Source organism: Numenius arquata, chromosome 11 (genome assembly GCF_964106895.1).
Source record: "Numenius arquata chromosome 11, bNumArq3.hap1.1, whole genome shotgun sequence".
NCBI classification, from domain to species: domain Eukaryota; kingdom Metazoa; phylum Chordata; class Aves; order Charadriiformes; family Scolopacidae; genus Numenius; species Numenius arquata.
The window spans coordinates 39,992,933-40,016,125 of record NC_133586.1 but is presented as its reverse complement, the minus strand read 5'-3'; the positions used below and the strand labels follow the sequence as shown (position 1 = coordinate 40,016,125).

Sequence of the window (23,193 nt, the reverse complement as noted above, 5' to 3'; positions counted from 1 at the left end):
TTCTGTGGCATTAGTAGCAGTGAAAGCATTTGAATAGAAAGCATAGAACAATTGCCAAGATTTTCTCCCCTGAATTATAAGAAATTAGTTGCTTGAGACCTCCAGCAAGAGACCGACCTGTGACCAGGGTCCTATTCTCCACTGCGCTGGGCAAAGCTCCCGGTTGCAAGGCCTCCTGCCTTCTGGACGGTCATTGTTGCAGTACTTGGTATGAACAGACCGATTTGTATTATCGTGTAGGGGTTGGATGCATCGGACAGATCGTACTTGATATCCTGTTTTCCCACAACTTTTGCTGCAAGGCTCCCATTCTCCTGTAACCCATCTGGGGTAGTGAAAAGAGAAAAAGTTGAGTAAAATGTTCTCTCTCCTAAATTAGGCGAGTTCAGACTGTCTGTTGAACTGTAAGTCTTAAACAAAGGTTTAACCGGATGTTAATACTAGTTCTGATATGGAAAATAAAGAAGATATGAAAAACCACAAGCAGTTATAGTGAGGGGTTTTTGACCATGTCCTGTTTCTCATTATCTCGGAGATTAGCGTTATTCTTACTTTGCTTCGTTTGCTTTGATTTTAAGCTGGCCCTTCTGAGACTGCACATAAAAATACGGTAGTTTTTATGTCAAAAGCAGCCACCCAAGGGTGCTGCTGAGCTTTCCAGGTCTTGGTGCATGAGCTGTGCCTTGTGTCACAATGTAGGGAGACCTGAGCTACAGCTGGCTCCCACAGGAGTGAATCCAAAACATCTGGGCTAGAAATGGAGCTCCAGCCTGGCCCATATATGGATATTCCATGGACCACATGCCTGGCCATGCTACGCATCATCTTCTGAAGCACTGGGAAACCCAGCTATGCCGTTGGTGCTGTGTGTCCTGAGCTTGGGCAAATCGGGGTCCTCAGCGTCATAAATGTTTGGTCTAGGGGAAAGCAACACTCCACTGAAAATCAGAAGGTCTGAGTTCATAATGTCTAAATCAGTTTGGCCACTGAAAAATGAAACCCATGGTTTGTAATTTGGTATCGTTGAAAACTTTGCTGATCATCCGAACAGGCTCAAGAATTACAGCTACAAATTGTAAGGAACTTCGAGAAGAGCAACAAGGACAGACAGGACCAAAAGAAATTTATGTAGACTGCTGAAAGCTTGGTTATAATCAAGTAAGTGAAGATATACAGCAATCTATAAATATTTACAGAATGCAGAGATCTGCAAGAATGAAATACTGTTCAATGTAAACAGTATTCATGGGACAGACTTTAACAAAAGATATATACAAAAATATACATAGTCTGAAGAAATACCCTGATTTGAAGCAATTGTCCTAAAGTACTGATAAAATCCTGGGTTTAGAAATAGTCAAGGCACAAGGCAATGCACTAAATGCTCAAGTTAAATAAAAAGTGAAGTGGCAATTTCACCCAACTTTCTCTTTGTAGCCTATTGAAACTACACAGCTGCAGAGGAAGGCGAGCGCTAGGGAGCACAAAGCCATGAATCCCAAGGTGATTTCTGAGACAAATACAATTTTTTTCCCAACAGTGAAGAAGTAGCATATTAGTGTAGTGGGTGTCACAGAGCTTCATAAAATCTCTTAAATAATTGCCTCTCCTCTCTACAAGTGCAAAATGCTCCAACGCCATTCTATGGAAACAGAGGTGATTGAAACATTCAGGAATCCAAGTACTATTTAGGATCCTATTGAGTCTTTGTGGTACCTGGGACCAATTATATTTGCAGCTGAAAGAAGAATACAGTCCCTTTCCAGAAAGCCCGAGATACAGTTAGGTCATTACTTCAGTCTTCCAATAAATAAATGTTAAACCCTGACCCATGCTGAGTTTATGGGGCACAGCTTCTTGACTTTTCTCTATTTCAAATGTTTTTTTGTAAGGAAGTTAGGAAATATTGTGTGGTATGTTCTACTTATTTGCTGTGCTTCCTGGAATCTCGACTTGGTCCCCAGAGATAAAAGCTGTGATCAACATACTCCTTCCCTGTTGCAGTAGCAACATGAGGAATACGAGTCCCACATGCGGCAGGAGTAACCTGCTGCCAGTCAAAAAAAGCACCTGTAAAATGTGAATTTAAATACTTATAACACTTGACTGGATAGCAAAGGTGAAGGAACAACAGGCATACCATGCTGTATGAGGGCATCCAGAGAAATCTAACGGGTCAAATTTTTTTCCCTGTGTTTAAATGTCAAAAAGTACGCAGTGAACTTTAGGAGGATTTGTATTTGAGAGGCTGCACGACATTGGTTTCCTTATGTAGCACTCTGTAAATTTGTTCTTACATGGTTAATTCGTACTGTGTAAAATCAACTGGCATAAATTGAATTTATGTCTATTTTTTATTACCTCAAGATGTCCTAAACACAAATGTCTGGATCAAGACAGCACTTCTTTTCCAATACAACTTATTTCAGAAGTAATAGGAACCAGCAGTCCTAGAAGTAGTACTTCTACAAGCAGAATATAGCATCACATTCTCACAGTCCTGTGTCTCTAATGATGGATGGAGGTGAAGCTTAAGCCACCTTCTTTCAGGTGACAAGTGCTAGCTGGGTATAATGCCTGCTGCCGCCCAGCAGTGCTGCTGGGAGCGATGCTTACATGGGCTGGGAGCACTCCTGGAGGTTGCACACCCTGCGAATGGGCTTCGGCTTTTGGATCAACTCGCAGTAACTCCGATGAACCATCTTGTGGTCTGCCTTCCTCCGGCAGCCGTATTTCGTGAACTGGTAGCCTGGAGAAAGAGACTCCTCTTATTTTCAGTACTGGTAGATCTTACACAGGGCTCAGATTTCAAACAAAACGCAAAGGTTACAGTTGGAACTACAGCTTAACACACTACAAGAGGAACTGTAAATTGCACCGACTAAACACTTACTCATGTTGATTTAGCACCCAGGATTGCTCATACCCTTTATGTTTCACTACAGGCCATAACGAGAAAAACAACAACATCTAGTATTTAAAAAACCTTCTGCAAACCTGCACAGCCCCACTCACCGGCTGCAGCTTGCCCCTCAGCCTGGTGAACAGCATCAGGGTCTACATGTGGCCCCAAAAGCAGGGAGCTCACACTGCAAGATCCACACCACGGGATGCAGATTTACTAAGGGCTGCCCCATGGCACCCTCGCAGCTTGGAGACCCTCATCCAAATCTTGCACATTTGTATAATTTTTCAGTTTCATAAACATAAATCAGAAATGAGCCACCCCAGATCTGCCTCCAAAAACATTTAAGTCAGATTTTAAACTCCATTTGCTATTTATTTATCTATCTATTTTTTTAACCTAAATAATAGCCTCTCGTACTCCTGGTCTCCCTAATGTCTTGTGGCAACGAATTCCACACATGGTGTTCATTCTTTCAGTTTTCTCTCAATCAATTTCGAACGCTCTGGGGTTTTGTTTTTACCTCCTCCACAAGGTTTTGAACATTGGGACCATTTCTTTAAAGCCCATTCATATGACACCGAGTCCTCTTCCAAGACATTATTGTTATCTACATTCAAGGAATCTTCATGGATCATGTACTTGTAAGTCAAAGATATCTTGGCACCACCGTGAGGAATCACCTAGTAAGCAAAACAGATGTAAGGAAGAAAGATATGAAAGACTGATATCAGAAGCTAAGTGAGACGACGCGAAATAGAAGTCATCATGGCTCAGATATAAAAACATCCCCGGAGGGATTTAAGCTGCACTCAACACATTTTTTTTTTCCCCTGATGAAAAAGTATCTCTGTCCTTATGACACAGAGTTTCTAAATGGCGTATTAAGACAGACTGTTGTTGATTTAGACTGATTTTTCTTGCCAGCATTGGACTGACTTCACGATACTAAATTTTTTCCATATCCCATCATAAAGGAAGGAAATGTTGTACTAAAATGAAAATGGATAGTTCCACTAAAAGACAAGGCAAATTCAAATGCACAGATAACTGAAAGCAGTGAAGAAAATTGCTTATATTTCTGATAAAACACAAATATTCTTATGATAATCCTGGGAATTCTGTGAAACTTATTACTTAATCCTGACAGAAATATAAACTATTTAGAAAGAGTTTTTGCTATCACACTGCACTAAGACAAATGCACAAAACCAGGACTCAATGCAAGTAAAGTACAAAATATTGGTGCTTTGAAAACATAATATTTATTCCTCCTTTGACATTCAGCTGGTGTAGATCAACACGTCACAGCTGCTTTCAGAAGGATTCCAAATCAACATACCCCTACTCATTGTAGTCTCTCGGTTGCTGGCTTACAATGAAAAAAGAATATAGTTGTGTGGGTTTGGGAAGTGAAGAACTGGCTGTGTCCTGACAAAGTCAGCCTGGAAACACAAGAATCCTGCGTCTGCCTTTGCAGGATATATTTTCAAAACGTGGATGGGAGGAGGAGCTATTAGATCTATCTGATACAAACTATTTTGACCTTTTGTTAACTAATGCTCACATGTCAGATATGATTAGTAAGCTGGAGAGTCTCTACACAGTGGCCATGTGCTAGGCCATCCACAGGAAATAATCAGGAGAGCTGGTTGCTCAACACATAACCCTGAGTTGTAACAGCTCTTGTACAGAGCAATGAATTAGAAGGGAATTAAAATGCATCTTTTATTGTCTTATAATTGAAGCAGATGTCTTCTTGTAACCCACAAGAGGAATCTCAAATATTTTATAGCACATTATGGCTCTGTACCCCTGACATTGTGTTCTGTGGAAGACGGTTTTCATTTGACTTACCAGAATAACTATTCCATGACGCAGCGGCCCCATGGTCTGCACTGTTTCCCTATCGTCGTCATTCCGATATTCCCACTCCACACCCATGTCAATAAATACTTTAGAGTCTGGCACATAGTTGTCTTCGCTTAGAATGAATTTCCCCGTTTCACGGTTTTTAATTGCTAGGAACAACACAAGAAAAGTGAATACAAGAAATTCGCTTCTCATCTCGAGTTTTGTTCTGCTCTTGTCCCGCTGGAAGAAGCAGAAAAGGCCAGTGTGCACTTTCCCTCTTTTCCCTCACAGGTTTGCAAAGACTTTTTCAGGTGTTTCACTGAACTGCCAACGCTTTCCTGCTCAGCTCCAGGAACATCAATCGTCCTTTTTTTTCTTTTTCATAGCCTGCCTTGCCAGAGAAATGAGGCCAGCGCGACTGCACCGCATGCGTCCGTCTGCTGCTCCCGTCTAACAACTTCTGAATCCACTGGCCAAATCCGAGCCAATTTGACAGCCAGTGGGGGGGCCCACGGCTACTCAGCCCTTCGACATGTTGTAAGGCAGCTCAGAGGGCTGTTACTGCTCCACGAGAGAAAGGCTACTGGGCTAACCCCCAGCGGGTCCCCACAGTGAAAGCGAGACGCCAGACACTGTATTAATTCTCCTGCTCAGACCCAGCCCTGACACCGACACAGCCCTGCTTCACCTCCCGTGGCTTTGCAGGCGCCTGTCATCGCAGGCAGCGCCCGATTCCTCCGGTTCAGATATCATCAGTGCCCCATCCTTCACCTGGAGAGACTTCAGCCACCTTTGTGTCAGGACTCTTGGTTTTCTCCCCAGATGGAAAATTTGCTCTCCTCGTTAGAAGAAGCAGGGACCGTTTATTTACCACCAGATTTTAACTCCCTTCTCTCTCTAGCAGCTTCCCAAGCATCCTGCTCCCTCAGTGCTGGCCTCGACAGAGCAAGGTGTCCATGTCCCCCATGTATCGCTTGCCCCACACCAAAAGAAGAACCTCATCGGAATCAGCGAGCGATGGCTCTCCCGATCCCTGGGGCCAGGCTGCACTGAGCAGCGAGGGAAGCGTTCGCTGGTGAGAAGTTGGGATGACTCACGATACAATTAGCAGGCCATTCGCTGTGAATCTACTTCCAATTAGTAACAGCCTACTAGACACTGCTTCGCATTGATTACTGGGCACTGCGAGGAGCGGATTTCAATTACTTTCTAAGCTGCGGGATTGATCAGGCAGCCTTGTGTCAATTCTGTTAGCAATGGGGCAGAATCTGAAACGGATTTGGATGTAGCTGGGAAATGCCTGAGGATGGGAAGCACGTTACGAGAGATGCACGTGAAGATAATGCATTGCACCCCATAATGTAATTCAGCTCCTCTTCCAGCAGCTCTCACACATGCACATGCCATTGCAGGGATCTTCTGGCTAGGACACCAGGGAATACAGCAGGGAAATCAAATTGTCAAACAAGTTTCCTAATTTAACATACTTAAGGGAGGTACATGGTGTGGGAGGATAATGGGTAAACAAATGCATAAACACATTGTCAGGCTCCAGAGACAAAAATAGAGAGTAGAAAAAAAGTATTCTGACTGAAATTTTCCTACTTGTTACATACTTACCAAGATTATGACTGGTGGCGTCTGTTTCCTGTATAAGTAAATGTCTTGCACCAACAGGAATTTCAAACATCTTAATGTGACCTTTATTGTAGTATTTGAAAAGATAGTAACTGGTTAGTATGCATAAACAGGAAGAGTCTGTCTTAGGTTTTTAAATAAATCTAAGTTTCTAAAAGCAGGGTGTATTGCAGCAAGCTGAACCTAATCCAGCATCATTCCCATCCCTGTTTCTGTGCCAGGTGATGGAAAATAACAGGACAAAGGGCTTTGGGTCAGAAGAAAAATGCCTTAAGTATCATCAAGTGACTTTGCTTCAGACTAAAATGGGCTTTGAGTGCCATATGCACCCACAGAGCTCCTGTCTGACAGTGAGAGATGATGACATTTTATTGCAGCGCTCCAGTGGCTCGGACAGAGCAGCTGAGTGACATCAGTGGCACAAATAAGCTCCAACAAGGAGCACTGAAGCCCTCCTCTACGCATGCACAGGCCCTGAGATCAGCAGACTTAACTGACCACTGGACAAAAGCCTTACTTTCAAATTCTAGACACATCTCAAAGTAAAGTCCAGAGAGTTTACTGGAATTAGGGATGCTGTAAATGATTTGTGATTGCTCTGGTACTTTCCATGAAACAGAAGAGATCAAACAAAAATCCCCTGAATTCCCCAGAACAGACACCGAAAGCACTGACCTTGTTTCTTTGGTACTCTTGAAAATGTTCCTTTCACCACTTTGCAGTGGGAATTGTCTCCTCCACAAACACCACACTTGTCTTCCTGCTTCGTGGAACCTATGACCCTGTCACACCCGACTTTCTGTGCACAAAAGAGAAAACCAGTCATTCTTATTTATCCACACTTCAAGTCAAATGAGCCTTCACTTCAGATACCAGACACCAGACTTCTGCTTCAGCAAAGAAGTAGAAACTGTAGTTTTTTCCTGGAAGATCAACAGCTAAACAGATTTTAAAACTTCCAGTTCCTATAATAGCTGACAATCAGGTGATTATATTCTTATATTATGTTTCACAGTCGTCGTCTTACTGAAGGAGAGCAGCACAGTTAAGGAAAAGCTCTTAAGCCTCAGCTTATCTCAAAGCAGATGCTTAAATTCCAGGAGAATCAAGGCATCTATGTGAGGATAAACACCTCCACCAGTGCTTTGCTAAGTCAGAGCCTCTAATTCCGCTGAAAGATGACCTGCGGCAGATCCCAACTTGAAGGAACTGTCATTGATTTTTTTAAAAAATAGCACGATCAAATACAGAGAGAACACACATCAGCCATATCTTAACACTGCTTTCCTTGAAAGCTGCTGCGTATTCCTATTTCATTGTACATTCCACCCCCACTAAACCTCAGCAGGAAAAGCTTTCTTTGAAACCTAATTGTAATAGCTCATCTCAAAATACTGCATTAAATATTACTTGTGTAGGTAGGTGCTGTTGGAATTGAGTCACATGCAATGTGATGGCAACTGCGAATATCACACATAATATAGTGACAATAATCCTAAAGAAATCTCCTCATTGCCCAAAGCGTTATTATACTTACTTAAATAGTCGTTCTTGGAGAGAAACACTTGAGCTACCATTATAAGTGTTTTCACAATAATAAACTCTGAAAGGAGCCATCAGAAGCTTACCAAGCAGTCTCCCCGCACGCAGATGCTGTAAGCATCTTTGTAGGAGCAGCGGGTCCCATCGTGTACCATCCTTTTCATGTACACCACATCCCCTGTCTCCTTTGATTCGCAATACAGGTGGCACCTTTCCTTGGCTGAAAAATAAAATAACCCAAATTGTGCGTGTTCAGCTCTAAGGGTAGTTGCTGACTTTGTGAACAGCACTTTCAATAGCATTAGCAATCTCTTCTTCCTTGCATACATCACAGAACACAATACGGTACCCCATAAATCACCAATGCTTATCCCCTTTGAAAGGCTACGTGATCATTTGGAAACTGCTGAATCATAAAGCACCCATGTGTCATCATTAGCAGACAGTCTGAAAAATAACAGGTCATTTACTTTGATCGGGGGGCTTCTATTTAATCCTTTGTCGGATGATGCAATCTGGCAGAGGTTTCTGCAATCTGCTGCATGAGTACCTGGGAGAGATGCAGGTTTCTGCATCAGTTTCTCCTGCAGTGCACTTAAATCTGAAAAAAGCAGAAGTCCTTTTGCCATTAAAAGCTGCTGTTTGACACCAAGTGAATCTGGCATCCAAAATGTCTTCAGAGGCAGCCAGGCCACACCATTTCCACCTACAGATGAAGTTAATTCTCCCTCATTGTTGTATTTGTTTTTATGATAGTTTACATCATTAAACAAGATGAGATGTCAAAGAGATTCAGAAAAAAAAATGTTTTTTACTACTAACGTGCACAAACAGCCAGACAAGGGTACCTCTTTCTCCTAACCTGGTCCAAAGAGCTAAGAACAAAAAATAAAGCTGAAATGACTGGTCAGTGGCTGAACAAAGTTGTATTCCACCAGTGTATTTCGTTTTACCCACATCTCATGCTGTCCCCAGCCCCATAATAGGATTCACTATGCTTTCCTTGGCAGTGAAGAGCAGATGGTTTGTTCTGTTAGATGAAACAAATAAAGATTCTGCTATTTTAACATGAATAAAAGTTGGGACACTTTTCCCACCATTTAAAACAATGAAGGCCTTTCTGTTATCACAGTTGAATTAAAATAAATCTTCACAGGCCCTTTGCGTTCTTGCCCTGTACAGTTCCATGGCCTCTGCCCTCTTTTAATAAAGTCCTTGTTATTGCTGTTGACGTCCTCATGGCCACTGGGTATTGGTACATCAGAGACCTTTGTTACTGCTCCTGAACAACGCAGAGATGTTACGCTAAAAATGTAGGGTCGAAATATTAAAAGAGGTACTTTACTTCTTTTGTGCAGATTCTTAATAGGGTACTATTAAGATCATAATAACCACAGTATTTGTATATCTTAGAAATATTTAACTCTGCACAACACACAGACGTGTACACACACACACACACCCCTGGGTATGTACCCACACCCACCCCACACATACCATACATTCACTGCACACGACTAAATGAGCATATCAGAAGGTCTGACTGGGTGCCAATAACTCTGTGCAGGGCTTTATTTTAGAGAGGGTTCTTTTCCTATTGCCTCATGGGAACAGTAAATGTGCAAGCACCGTTAAATTGGACCCTGTTAATTGCGAAGAATTATTTTCTTTCTATTCACTGCTGTTGGGCACAGTAGAGGTACAGGAGCGTGGACATGACCATGTCGATTCCCTGCTTCCCATATGTTTCCTACTCATTTAACTGAGGCTGGGAGCTAACAGCCAGTGTCACTCTCCACTGCCCTGGCAGACACATGGCACAGGGGTACCTGAGCCCAGCGCCTGGGAGATGGGGTGCTCAGGGGGCTTGGAGCAGGAGAGGGGCCATGGCACAACGTGGCACCGGGGTGCTCAAATAACCCAGCTCGGCATCTTTTCTCTGGCCACGGGATGAGATGCTCCTCCCTGTCCCCATCACACACACAATGTGTCAGACACGTCCAGCTGAGCTGCGCGTCAAGCGTATGGGTTTATGTCACCTTTGAGCCACGACTGCCTTATCGGCACAAAGTGTGTCACTGATATGCCTTATCTTTACAAAAGGGAATTTCACATACATTAGAGTTCAAGCATAAGCCACCCTCTGACTTTGTTTTCACACAAAAGCTGTTCTCTCCAATAACCCCGCACAGGTAAATGTCCCTCTCACAAAGGGGGCTGCAGTTATACCACAGTTACATGGGACACCAGCGGTGCCCAGCGATCAGCGCTCAGACATCAGAGAGCTGGTTTCTGACCCAGAAGCCACTGAATTTAATGGAAAAAACATCTGATTAGTTTCAGTGGTCTTTGCAGCAGACTGCTCCAAAGGCTACAGCAGAAGCAAAGGTCCTGTGGGCCACAGCCTTCGTCCCCTCTCCCTTGTGCCAGCAAAGCTATTTCATGAAATTAAGCTGTGAGGCTGTGTCTGCGCCTCTGAAAATCCCAGATTGCACAAGAAGATGTGAAAAGAATGAGAGAACCCTGAGAACTGTTTGGGAAGAAAGTCGGGGAAATTAATTACACGGAATTTGCTATTAACTTCTGGCAAAGTATCCTTTCCCTGGAATGCAAAACGGTTCACCCAAAGTGACCCTTCCCCTCCCAGCGATGGGTGCCTGGCTGAGGACAGCTCGGGTACCTGCTCCTCTCCAGGCCAACCCTGCCCTGAAGGACTTGTCATTCAAACGATGTGACCAGGCGTAAAAACAACGGGCAGCCCGCGCTCCTCCTCAATTGTTGCCCTTCACCTTTTTATTTGCTAAAACCCCTTCTCGGCACGGTTTCATGCAACAGCACGGCAACAGCCTTCATGGCCCAAATGAACCAGCTGCACTTTCATTGCCAGTTAAGCAGAGGCGTTAACAGGAGTAGGAACATTTTTGTTCTGAGAAGCAATCTCTGCTGAGATCCCGGAACATCCGACCGACCGCGCTGGTTCAGACCCAGCACCCGTCCAACCCAACACCTGTCTCCGACAGTGCCAGCAGCGTTTGCAGGAAGATGTGAGAGCAAACCTCATACTTTTCTCAGAATATTCCCCAAGTAAACTGCAGCTTGGGGACTTCCTAGTTATGGCTGGAGCTTGGTGTTTCATAGCTCTTAATGGATTATGGAACTTTCAAGAATTTTTCTAAATCACTTTTAAAACTTTCTGGCACCTGCAGCTTCCTGTGGCAATGAATTCCAGTTTATATGCTGTGTAGAAATGTACTTCCTCTTATTTGCTTTAAATCTGCCACCTGATAATTTTATTTGATGCGCCCAGTCTTGTGCTATGAGAAACAGTGAATAACCATTCCGTGTTCAGTCTCTTCATGCCACTCATAATTCTGTAACTCTATCTTTTTAATCTAAATCATCACTTTTTCAGGGTGAAAAGTCCTAGTTTATCTAAACTCTCCCTAATTAGAAATCACTGCTTCTGTTTGCTTTATTCAAGCCTTTCTGAGTTCAACTGCGGGTTTTTTAGCAATGGGGGCAGCAGTGAGATGGGCACAACTTGAGTTACATTGGCGGAGCATTTAAAACGCAGAGGCAGATCAGTGCTCTCCATCCCTTTCTCCACACTCACTGAACAGATGTTTTCCTAAAGCTATCCCCAACTCCCACACCTTTCTCTTCAGAGCCCCCCTTGTGTACAGACCCATACACACTTACCATTTTTTATCCCCATATCCATTATTGACATTTATCGACGCCAAACTCCATTAGCCACATTCAGTCACATAGTGTCACAAGGTCCTTCTGCAGCTCTCACCGTGGGCCTTCTTATTCTAATTAGCCTGAATAACGAGCCTGTCACCTCGTTCGCTCCCTTTCCCAGCTCACTGCCACACACGCTCGGCAGCACCCATGCTCCCAGCACCCGTCCTTGTGGGACATGCCCCCTCGATGCAAAACCATTCCCTTTTATCTCATGATAACTCAGTTTAAGAGCAGTTACCGGGGAACAGGGTCCAAAGCTTTTTGAAAATCCAACTCCATTATATGAATCACATCACTCATACACTGACCTTCACCGACCACTCCAATCAACTCGTAACAGATTTGCGAGGCATCGTTTCCCCAGAAATAGTTTTATCCCTCCTCATATAATTTTCACTTGTGTTTGCAACCGATTTTACTTCTCATAGGAAAAAGGGTCCTCTCACCATCGACGTGTTCATAGGGGAGCCAGTGGTGTTTCGTGTTCTGGTACTCAAAGTAGGGGTCCCACTGCCGGCACTGCTCCTCTCTGAAATCTTCAAAGTCCTTGGGACAGTCCTGAGTGTTGCACAGCTGGAACTCGTAGCTCGGCCCCACGCATGTGCGGCCTCCGTTGGCAGGACTGTGGGGAGGAGAGAAACCCACGGTCAGTTTTGCCGTTTAATGCACGAATCAAGCGTTTGTCAAATCCTTTGAGGAGTAATTTAATTCCCAGTCATGTCAGTAGGCATTTGACGAAGCCAGCGATGTATTTCTGGTACGGAAAACATGCGTTTCCTTTAAAAACCTGCTGTTACTATTTAGCTCTTAAAAAGCAATTTCTGCAAGTAGAGCCTCAAACCACTTGATAAAGGCAAGAAAAGCCATTTTCTTGGTGCAGCCCAGGAAAGGCAAACACGAGCAGATGATGCAGCTCATTCACATTCACCCCCTAAGCCAGCAGCAAATCCAGAAACAGAGCCCAGCTCCGGCTGCATCCCCCGGCAGACATCCATCAGCTCACGGTCAGATCCGGCAACACACAGCTCAGGAGCTGTAGCTGGGTGTGCAACCTCTTCCAGGAACACAGAAAACATTTTAAACAGTACATTAGGCCTTTCCTATGTGAAAATAGATTTTACCACTGAAACTGTGCCCACAATTATAAGGGTCACTTTCATGTCGCCAGTGTAATAAAGGCTGAAATGAGAACTGGTAGATTTTTTGCTAACAGAACAATTTCCACCAGAAGATGCCGCTTTATGAAAGTTGAGGTTTTTTTCTTAATCAATGATGATTTTTAATACTAGTCAAGTTCAATCACTTTATCAGCAAAAACTGAGAAAGTCGATGTTAAAAATATTATGTCTGGTAAAATAATTTAATGCCGACAATTGTTTCAGTTCCTGCTGTTAGGATCTTGACATTTTATGGTATCACAATAAGGTAGCAATAATTATACATTTCATATCATTTGTACATACCAATCTATATTAAATATATTATACTCCCAGTGTTACTGAAATTAAGTCATTCTACATTATCTAGATGAGCCATATATAAGTTATCGTATTGCAATTCAATATAACTAAAATTAATTTTGGGGAAGGTTCTGATCTCTGAAGCTTTGTTCCAACTTGGTTTGAAAATATTTTTAGACCTTCTTGAAATATCAAAAAAGATGAAAAAAAAATTATTAAGGTATATGAATTAAAGGAAATCCAGGAAATCATTGCTATTATTTCATACTCACATATTAAAATAAGACGTAAGTAGGGCCCTGAACTTTTATTTATGCTTTATGCAATAGTGTAATAGCACTTTCAAGATCCTTGTAGCTACATTAACAGCTTAATGGATGGATAAACTGAGAAATAAAGAAGATTCATGACTTGCTAAGGGCCAAAAGTAGAATTCCTGACAACATGTACTACAGGTCAGATGTAACGAGCGCCACTCGACATCCTTTAGTGTATTACTGCACTAGTAATTTACCAAGGATTCTCATCATTCGTTTGCCCCAGAAGAACACACGGGTGTATGTATACTCACTGTGGGTTGTCACACTGCCGTGTCCTGTACTTCACCCCGGTGCCACAGGTGCGAGAACAAGAGCCAAACTTACTCCATGCCCCCCAGTGTCCATCCTGCTTCAGGATGTCCGGTGTTAGCCAGATGCAGTGACCTTTAAAGCAATGCTAAAAGAGAAAATCAGATGTCAAAACGACCAGATGATTAAACTATATCATATGAGAAGCTGTGGTACAACAGATTTCATTTTAGGCACACATTCTGGATTTTTTTTCACCAGGAGAAAGTAGTGAGATTCACTGTCAGATCGTGGCCATCATCCCTAACTTGGATTTTATGAACTTACACGTTAAATATGCACATACATCCTTGCAGGACTCAATCCTACCACGTTCGTTAAACTGCCCTCAGCATTACATGCCTTCACCACGTGTCTGCAGTGGTGGTTTCAACATAACTACATCTCGGAGGCTAAAGGTAAAACTCTGCCTCTGCCCCTGTACAGAGCCCGTTTCGGGCAGTCCTAGTAAGAGCTGCCACTGCAGCACCGTCCTTCCCGCAGCTCCGAATTCAGCACACATATTCCTGCAATAAATGTGACCAGTGAAACGGCATGAAATTAAAGCCAGCTCACATTTTAGACATTATTGCTATTAAATGAAGAACTCTTGCAGTCTCCCTGGAGATCTCATGGTAAAACTGACCAACACACCAGAGAACAGCCCTGGATGGTCCCACTTCTGCGCAGTTAATCATGCCCTACTAGGCTTTCTCTTTTCTTTTACCTGATTTTTAATACAGTCATTCCACAGAGGTTGAAAAACACAATTTGCTACATTCCCCAAACCCATAAGGTATTTACACATTTTTTAAAGGGCCTTCGTAGCTTCAGTACTGATACCCTCTACCGTCTCCTCTCGTTAAAGAAACCCGCTGATGCCTTTCCACCAATTTCTTCAGTCCCTAATCAAGGCATGTTTTCTTAGCTGAAGTCAAGAAGAATTTTTCGTTTTCTTAGCTGAAGTCAAGATGAATTTTTCTCAAGGCTCACAGATTCTGGCCCTTCCTGGTACTATTTTTGCTTTCTTAAAAGTCTACTGATGAAGTGTGGGTACTGGAAAATATCTCCAGCCCAACAAACGACTTTGCGTTAGACTGTCGCGGTTTGTCTGCGTTAACGGTGACTGTCGGGATAAGAGCTCTGGCTCAGGCGCACAGATGGCTATAACAACAAGTGCAATCAGTCATTTACTTTCCTTAACATTCAAGTCAACAACAACATTTTACACAGCTTAACAAGCCCTGGAACGCAGGAATTTGGCAGGCGACACAAGCTGAGCATATGGCTAACTGCAGGCTGCCAGCAAAAACAAAATCAGAAGATATATAACAGGAGAGCGTTCTTAAGCATAGAGCGATTAGTGATCTGGAAGACAAATTTAAAAGTGATGGCTAATCATTAATAATGCTGAATTTAAAGAGAGAATCATTAGTAAAACGGTGACAAGACACAGCTTACTGATTCGCTAATCTGCTCAATGACTGGTGCTTTATTCATGTAATTTATTTTGGTGCTGATTTGGTTGGACAAGGAGTAGAAGAGAGAGTAGAAATTAGGTTTCAACTATTCGTTCTTTCTCATGACTTCAAATATTCAAAGTCAAAACCTATGAAATAGATGAGTTACCACAAAGCCAATTATACCAATCCTGCTCCGGAGCTGTAATGGGTAGATTTTTCTTAGCTGTTTGACAGAACAAGAGATAATTCAGTAAAGCATGAAAGAAATGCAAAATGCTAATACGTCCTTTGCTTTCTTCAGTTTCGAAGCTCAGTGCTGTACCCTTCAGGGACTGTTTACTTATGGCTTTAGAGAGGTTGGTTTGAGCGAACAGTTGGAGTCGTCGGGCCCTGTGTGGCAACGGGACCATCCAGAGATGCAGGGGAAGCTGGCAATGCATCAGCTTGTCAATACAAATTTCAGCTGGGCTTGGAAGCAGATGAGATGTGACAGCTCCTGATTTGTTCTTGCTTAAACATCCTTTTATCAGGGTTCTGCATCCCTCAGGTGTGAGTTCCACAGCAATCACTGAATCTGTTTCAAGAGCCACGTAGCGTATGTTCATTATGTGATGATCCAGCACTTGGAATCCACGAAGGAGAGGGAGAGACATATGATGTTGTGTTTTCCAATCTCTTTTCCCTACCTTAGCCAGGACGTGGGTTTGCTACAACCACAAATAAACCACCTATTTGACACTGTGACTGGTCCCTGAACTGGAAGGCAAACATGGAGAAGCATTATTGACTTTGCTGTGTAAAGGAAAGAGCAGCACTGATTTTTACTGGAGAAGCTGGTCATATGCCGATTGGCGGGAAGCTGGGGCAGAGCTATTAGGAGACAAGCATTTGTGTAAAATGAGTCATCCCCAGCTCTGCCTTTTTGTTTGTGGATTAAAAGAAAGGAGCCTACATAAAACAAAATGATTCACAACCGAGTCTTACTCTGTGCAGTCCCATGCAAGAAAACGCGCGAGAAGGTAAGATCAGAGATGGAACAATCTCCAGTGTAATAAAGGCAGCTACAGCCAACCCTTCCTATTGCTACTACATTAACTACATAATGAGGTGGAAAAGAGCCAATTTCAACCACTATTCCCTTCATAAACATTTAAAGAGTGAAGCATATTAAAGCAATTTTTTTTTTTAAATGAGAAAAAAAAATCTGTGGGTAAATGCAAATTGTTTTCTTAGTGGAAGACAAGATGACTTCTTGCAGTCTTGCCTATTTTTCTGGCAAACAGGACAGTCCAAAACAAGTGCAATTTCCAATTTCCAGGAGAGGAAGCTTAAATCTCTTGCAGTAAAACATTCCACTGCTGTTTTCAGAAGTTCTTTGAAACAACTGCTGCGAATGCCAAAAAAAGAGGCAGTGTGTTCCTGTGGGCTTAGTGCATCTGCAAGTTAATTTTTCAAGAAAAGACTTGCAGATCTTCTGTGGGTATCTCCACCTATTTTATATCAGGCAGCAACTGGCAACTCTCCTATCTCCTCGCTTGACACCCCCGTTACCTGCCAGCAGTCCCTCACGCTGCGTCACGGTTGGTGGCCCTCAGCTCTCCCCGCTCTCCTGAGATCGTATCAGGAGAGAGTTACTTCTTTATTTGTATTTCCCATCACACGCAGCCTGGCCCGCTCTGCTCCATCTGTTTGAGAATAATTAGTTGCAAGGGATAAACTGAAAGCTCTAGCACTAAAGTCTACCCCGAGCCAGTAAAAGTTTCTTCAGGGGAGAATCAAGTATTCTCACTGTTTCTGTGGTGACTAACACAGCATACACTTACCCATCTGTCTCCTGTCTCCGAGAGAAGCTGAGGTCAGCTTTCTCAGTGGGAAATTATCTGGATTGCTTTGAGTACACATTAATGTTTTCAGAAACCTTTTTTCTCAGTCCATTTTTCTTCTCAATAATATCTATTTATTTCAATATTTAATCATTCCCTTCCTTTCCTGACAGACTAAAAAAAAAAATCATTCCAAGTTTGACTCGGATCATCTCATTAGCATGGTGCAAGCAAAGAGAAGACCTGCTAGGTTTGTGCCGGCTCCCTGGCACAGAAGCCAAATCCAAGAGCAACATCAGCTCGGTTGGCAGGGGCAGGCACCGGGCTCTTACCTCTCTCCAAGAGAAGAAAGGAAGGAGGCTCAGGTGGTGCAGACCTTTGTGTTAGTCACTGCAGCAAGCAGATGGACTCCAGCACGCAATCTCCTTGCATGAATGACTTTGGGTTTTATTTCTATCCTGTGGAGAGCAGTTAGCTACTTCAGCCAATATAAATGTCTCCCCAGAAGAATAATAGTTTAAAAAAATGGAACAACAAAAACCGAGGAAATATTTCTGAAGGTTGCATGGCTTCAGAAGCCTGAGGCTAACGGTGGAGCTGACAGAATTGTATACAAGTAAAGAGATTATCAGCTGAAAGCATTTTTTTTTAACCCACAGAATGCCATGCAGAGTTAAGCTTTGCACAGTTGTGCAAACCATGCATCTGCATGGTTTCATATAGCAATTTATGGAGTGTCTTTGACTTCACGTTAAGAGTCTGACCCTCCATGTGCTTAACTTTACACACTGGAGTTATCTGATGCAAGTTAATGTGACCGTTCAGATGCAGAAGTAACTCCAATTACAAAATTGACAGAATCTTCCCTCTTGCTGTTGAAAACTAAATCTAGTTTTAAAAAAAATCAGGCTGAGAGCAATATAAAATATTCTATTTCCTTTAGGATTCTATAAAAATAGTAGTTCGCTTCTCTGGCTGGGAAGCTCCAAAAGGATAATTTATGTTTCTATCCCTAAACCCAGCAAATGATTAGTTTGCTGCCAATTAACATAATGGTTGTTCAGTGTCTCCATTTGCACAAGGAGACTTATTAAGTTTTTGAAATGGCAGAGCCTCACTCTTCTGGCAACTTATTTCAAATAATCACATGCACAGAAGAGCTTACATACATTTACATATATTTACTTAAATATACATCTATATGTCTGCATACATACACACATATAGAAGCATTTGAAAGTCTAATCTTCCTTCCATTTCTGAGGGTCAGTGCCTAGGTCCAAGGCACAGCCTGGCCATGCAGAGACACAACCCTTATCAGCGTCCTTGCTGAAAATGTGCTACGGATCTCGTGTCTCCCACAGGTATCCTTGCCCCTTGATCATCAGTTAGGAAGAAGGCAGCTGGACAGGATTCTCAATCGCATCTGCTCAGTTTGGGAAGGCGAAGAGTCCCATTATCAGTTATGTGAACGCCAGGCTTATGTGAGAACATCCCCGCGCCATACGCCGCGTTAGTCTCCCGAACATCACTTTCGTTTCTGGCATTCGGTCCCCTCAGCTGCTGCAAAGCCAGGATGTTTCTTTGACACATCAGCAGTGTTGTGATTGGTTTGAGTTTAAAATAGGCCCTGGGAATTAGTGGTATGAAATCATGAAAACTGCAAGTCTCTAAAGTGGGAAACAAATGGATCTTTCTGAATCAACATCTTTAATTGCTTATGTTTCTGTTCTTTTCCTTTTCTGGCATTATTCCAAAGAAAATAGTGGATCAAGTTTGAAGTTACTTTCCTCTTCCTCATGTGCTGATGAGGTATCAAGGGAGATGTATGTTAAAGGAAGCTGCCGCACTGCAACTGAGTCCCAGCTTTGGGCAATATATATATTTTACGGTCCCTGTCCTTTCAGGTGAGAGTCTCTGGTGTTGTCCAAATTGATGAAGACAGTGAACAGGGAAAGGCCAAATCAAAGGCAGGGATGAAAAGGAAAGGAACAGATGGAAAAGGACTGATCTGATGTGCCTGTACTAAAACCACCGACAACTAATAAATACACTGGTCAAATGCTGAGCTCAGATATACTAAGTCAGTTGTATAACCTTCATAACTCATGCTACTTTTAAAAAAACTTTTAGCTCAGACTGCTGAGCCTTATCTAACAAAATGGTTTTCATTTTATATCATTTTTTCAGGTTCTCCTGGAAGGTTGCAATAAGTTTATTTATCAAAAAACTGGGACAACTCCTCTGGGAATAAAACAGTCATAGTCCTATCATCTACTGAAACTTCAGAATGTGCACATACTCTCTTGCATCTCCACTGAACTACAAAACCTGGCTGTCTGCACAGTTTGCTGAAGCCTTGGATCCCAAGTTTCAGTCCAGAGAAAATTTTTACAGCTGAGTTGCATAATATCCTGACAAACTGTTTATAATGGAAGCACTGACAGATCCTTAACTGTATGGTTACAAGTTCTTTTTTTTTTCTTCTCATTTCTGTTCAAATACTAATAGGAATGAACGGCTTGGGGGAAGAGGATGATGCAACAAGTTGGAATATAACTGTACATTTCTAGGCGTTTCATGAATATTTCTAACATAAAAATCAAGATATAGAAAAATGAATCCAAAGAAACTGTCTAAGATTTTTGATTGTAATTTAAAAATAGATACATTTTTAAACAAGAAATAAAGCTGTTATAACAGGAATAATCTAAAGAAGAGAAAACCAGAAGGGAGTAGTTTACATACAGCGTGACTTGCTAGGGAATTAATTTAGCATTACACTATGTTTTTCATAAAAAAGACATTTAAAACCATAACAGCAGCTGCTAATACGGTTCATTTATCGCATAAATGATGTCATCCATTGGGTTTTACAAAACCTCTTTCCAAGTAGCGACACCTTCCTCTCCCACTCAGCCACTGCATCCAAAGCCCAGGGAAGCCAGACTTTTTCAGGAGACTTCAAAGGACTTGGAGTTCAGATCCGCTATGAGCACAGCATGACCTCCACCTCCACAGAAGGATGACTGAGACCTGGAGCAGGTCCAGCATGGTGGCTGAGGGGTTGGAGCTGTCTGAGCCCTTGCCACCTCACACCTTCCCTCTGCAGTCCCTCGTGCCTCCCTTGAATCTCACCAAGCCAGCAAATCCACCTCCGCAAATCTGCCCTTCTCTCCTCACAATCCCTCTCTGCCGTCATGTTGGCTCTCTTGAGCTGGCACTCGACTCCCACATCCATCCTTTCCTTTGTGGCAGCCACAGCAGCCTTGGCTTGGCTGTCATCTCCAGGACCTCACTGCTCTCTGCAACCCCAGTGCCAGGGAGGCCAGCCAGCATCACTACAACATCACTGATACAAACACAACCACCCCCACCCTCACACAAGTCATGGGTGAGTGGAAATGGCCCCATTTTTGGCTCTATTGCAAAGACTTGCCAAGAAGAACAGGGCCATCTGCAGATACTTCCATGACTCTCATGAGTACAGGGTTCGATGGTCACAGAGCTGTCATGCAGGACACACCAGCCCTGGCCCCTGCCTCCTCCCCTCACATTGCTCAACAGCCTTACTTGCATTCATGAGTTTGCTCCACATCTTAGCGGATTTCAAGTCCTCCAGATTGGTTCTTCTCTTGTTCCCCTTGATTTTAAGGGGAACACCCCCAACTGCACACAAACACATGTGAACACACGTGAGAGTGTGCGTACATGCAGCACCCGCTCTCACCTTTCCTGGTGCACACATGGTCCCGTCCAGCGGAGGCCCTTTCTTTGTTTTGCAGAAGTAGGGGTTCTCAGGGTGGCTACACCACAGCTGCTTGCAGGGATCAAACGTACGGAACTGAAACACAAGGGAAAATCAGAGCGGACGATGCTTCGAGAGAGCTCCCACTGGAAACTGCAATAGAAGCTGCAGCAAGGTGTGGGGGGTGTTCCTTTCCTGGCTGTAAAATGCCAGCTGTTATCACTGATTTCTGAGGAACACCATGGTGTCTGTGGATTGAGCACTTCTGAGCTTCCACGCAAAATCGTTGGTGACTCTGAAGTGAGATCCCACCTGCATTCGATGGAATAGGGTTGGGTGAAAACAGTTTTACACTAGTGACCGAAGGCAGACTGGGGCAAGGGGGAAAGCAGTTCCTGTAGATGTTAAGACCCACACTGCCTTTTCTTACAGCTTCTCCAAATGGCGCTGCTTCATTTGGCAAACAAAATAAAAAAATCCTTGAGTGCTCCTGGGAGAGGGAAACAAACTGCTCAGACTGTGGCCAGCTGTGGCGATCACCCCCTCAGGAGAATGGAAGTTTGAGCTCCGGACCCTGATCCAATGAACAAATGGGCATTTTACCTACAATGCAAGAGCTTGTACGGGAGAGGATGAGAACCACCCTCCAGACAATATACTCAAACATGATGTCTGGACATGCTTTTGGCTATTCTGAACAAAGAAGAACAGAAAGCCTCTGTCTCCCAGGCTCCAGAGAGCAGCTCTAAGAAAAGACCCTCTTTGACTGGGACATTCTTCCAAGGCAGCATCAGTGGGAACTGTGTCAAGAGCTGATGCTTTAAAGGTTCTCATCCATTATCTAGAGACACCACTCAGCACACATATTCCTGCAGATGGGAATGAAAGCAGAAATGTTATGGGCTAGTAGCTGCCACACCGGCTGAAAATGTCTCTTTCCATTTATTATTTGTCCTACTTTGTTCCACTTATTATATTTTGTCCTGCTTGAGGAGCTGGAGGTGGCAGGCACAGCCCTGCTGCAGAAGACTCTGCTTTCTGAGGCCAATCCTCAGAGAACTGCACAAATCTTGCCTTGCCTTAAATTTAGTCTTTATCTCTTGTTTTCCTGGTACAAGAGTGCCAGCCATGTCATCAAGAGTCCTTGAGAGTTGCTCTACTCGCTGTCACGGTTATTTTGTCATGCTAGGCATCAAAATGCATCACACTTTCCACAGAATTGGATCATAAAAGCATGCTGCCCCATGTTAGCACTACAAGATGTGCCACCGAATCTATCTCCTTCACATCTGGGTGGGAGTTTTGTAGCAAAATAAGCAGCTGCCAGCAATGGGAGGCTCAATAATGCAGCAAGTTTGTTTGCTTGAAGTCTACAGCTATTTATGAAACTATAGAATAATTATTTCTGTAACTGCAGTTTAAAAAAATAAGACAGAGATACTTAAAATAACATATTTGTCAACATTCAGTTGTTATTCCTTGCCTACAGCTAAGCGGCACAGCATCTTTCCTTCCTCTACTCTGTCCCTATTGAGGACATTTCAGAGACACTTACAACGCTCCTAGATGAGAAATAGCAGAAGCCAAACTTAAGTACTCACAGCTGTGCACATCATGTAGCCCAAACCAAAATCAAAACGGCACTGCTCATTCATGGAGTAGTGAATTCCTGGCAGCTGGGGAAGGGAAGGCCAGTCGTGTTCGAAGGGATCATCACGCAGACAATCATAGGAACTGCAACAGGCAAAAATTACAGTAACAGATGGGGCTGTGAGACTTGCACAGTGTTTGTGGTTTCAGTGCCTTTTTGTTCCAAACAAAACAGAGCCTACGCTTTCTCAGGCACTGGTCGTGAAGAGCAGCTAATATTGCAATTACTCTCACGTTAACTTTATCATGTTGTATCCACCTTTAATGGATTCTATATACATTTTTTCTGAAGCCCTTCCATTGTAATTTCCATTCAGCTCGCAGGTAAATTCCTAGCAGTCTCCAGCCTCCCTATGTGAAAGGAATCAAAGGAAGAATCCACATGAGACCAAGAAGAAAAGAAAGTTTAATTAATTTTCCATTTGTGGAATTTCTTGCTGCCTGCAACTGTCTTTCAAGTGAAGTTTTAGAAGCAGAAGCCAGGGTAACCATCCAAGATTACCACTAGGCTTGCAGTTTTCCTGTGTCCTTGCTGAGAAGCAGCAACTTGTTTACAAGCATGTGTACTTTCCTGCCTGCATTAAACACTCAGGTTCCTTCCCTCTCTGGTTCTCCTGATAGCTCTCAGCTCCATCCGTAATTCGTACAAAGTTTCCTCTCTGTGTGATGAACACGGGAGTTTCTCCTCTTGTCCTAAAGCATGAGGACAGCCTGTAACGTACCAGAATCATGCTTGACTAAGTCACGTGGAGAAC

General features: G+C 43.2%; 1 protein-coding gene across 1 annotated transcript in view; it reads right to left on the bottom strand.

Annotated features, from left to right (window-relative positions):
• The window catches only part of ADAMTS2 (ADAM metallopeptidase with thrombospondin type 1 motif 2), a 189,297-nt gene that overhangs the window by 11,406 nt on the left and 154,698 nt on the right, over window positions 1-23,193 (bottom strand). Inside the window, exons 9-19 of the mRNA XM_074155475.1 lie at window positions 22,390-22,522; window positions 20,771-20,884; window positions 13,718-13,863; window positions 12,133-12,308; window positions 8,026-8,159; window positions 7,073-7,196; window positions 6,380-6,460; window positions 4,763-4,926; window positions 3,429-3,588; window positions 2,617-2,749; window positions 118-325 (exon numbers count right to left, since the gene is read on the bottom strand). Of these exons, the coding sequence (XP_074011576.1) occupies window positions 118-325; window positions 2,617-2,749; window positions 3,429-3,588; window positions 4,763-4,926; window positions 6,380-6,460; window positions 7,073-7,196; window positions 8,026-8,159; window positions 12,133-12,308; window positions 13,718-13,863; window positions 20,771-20,884; window positions 22,390-22,522 (1,573 nt within the window). The remainder of the gene's footprint in view (window positions 1-117; window positions 326-2,616; window positions 2,750-3,428; window positions 3,589-4,762; window positions 4,927-6,379; window positions 6,461-7,072; window positions 7,197-8,025; window positions 8,160-12,132; window positions 12,309-13,717; window positions 13,864-20,770; window positions 20,885-22,389; window positions 22,523-23,193) is intronic.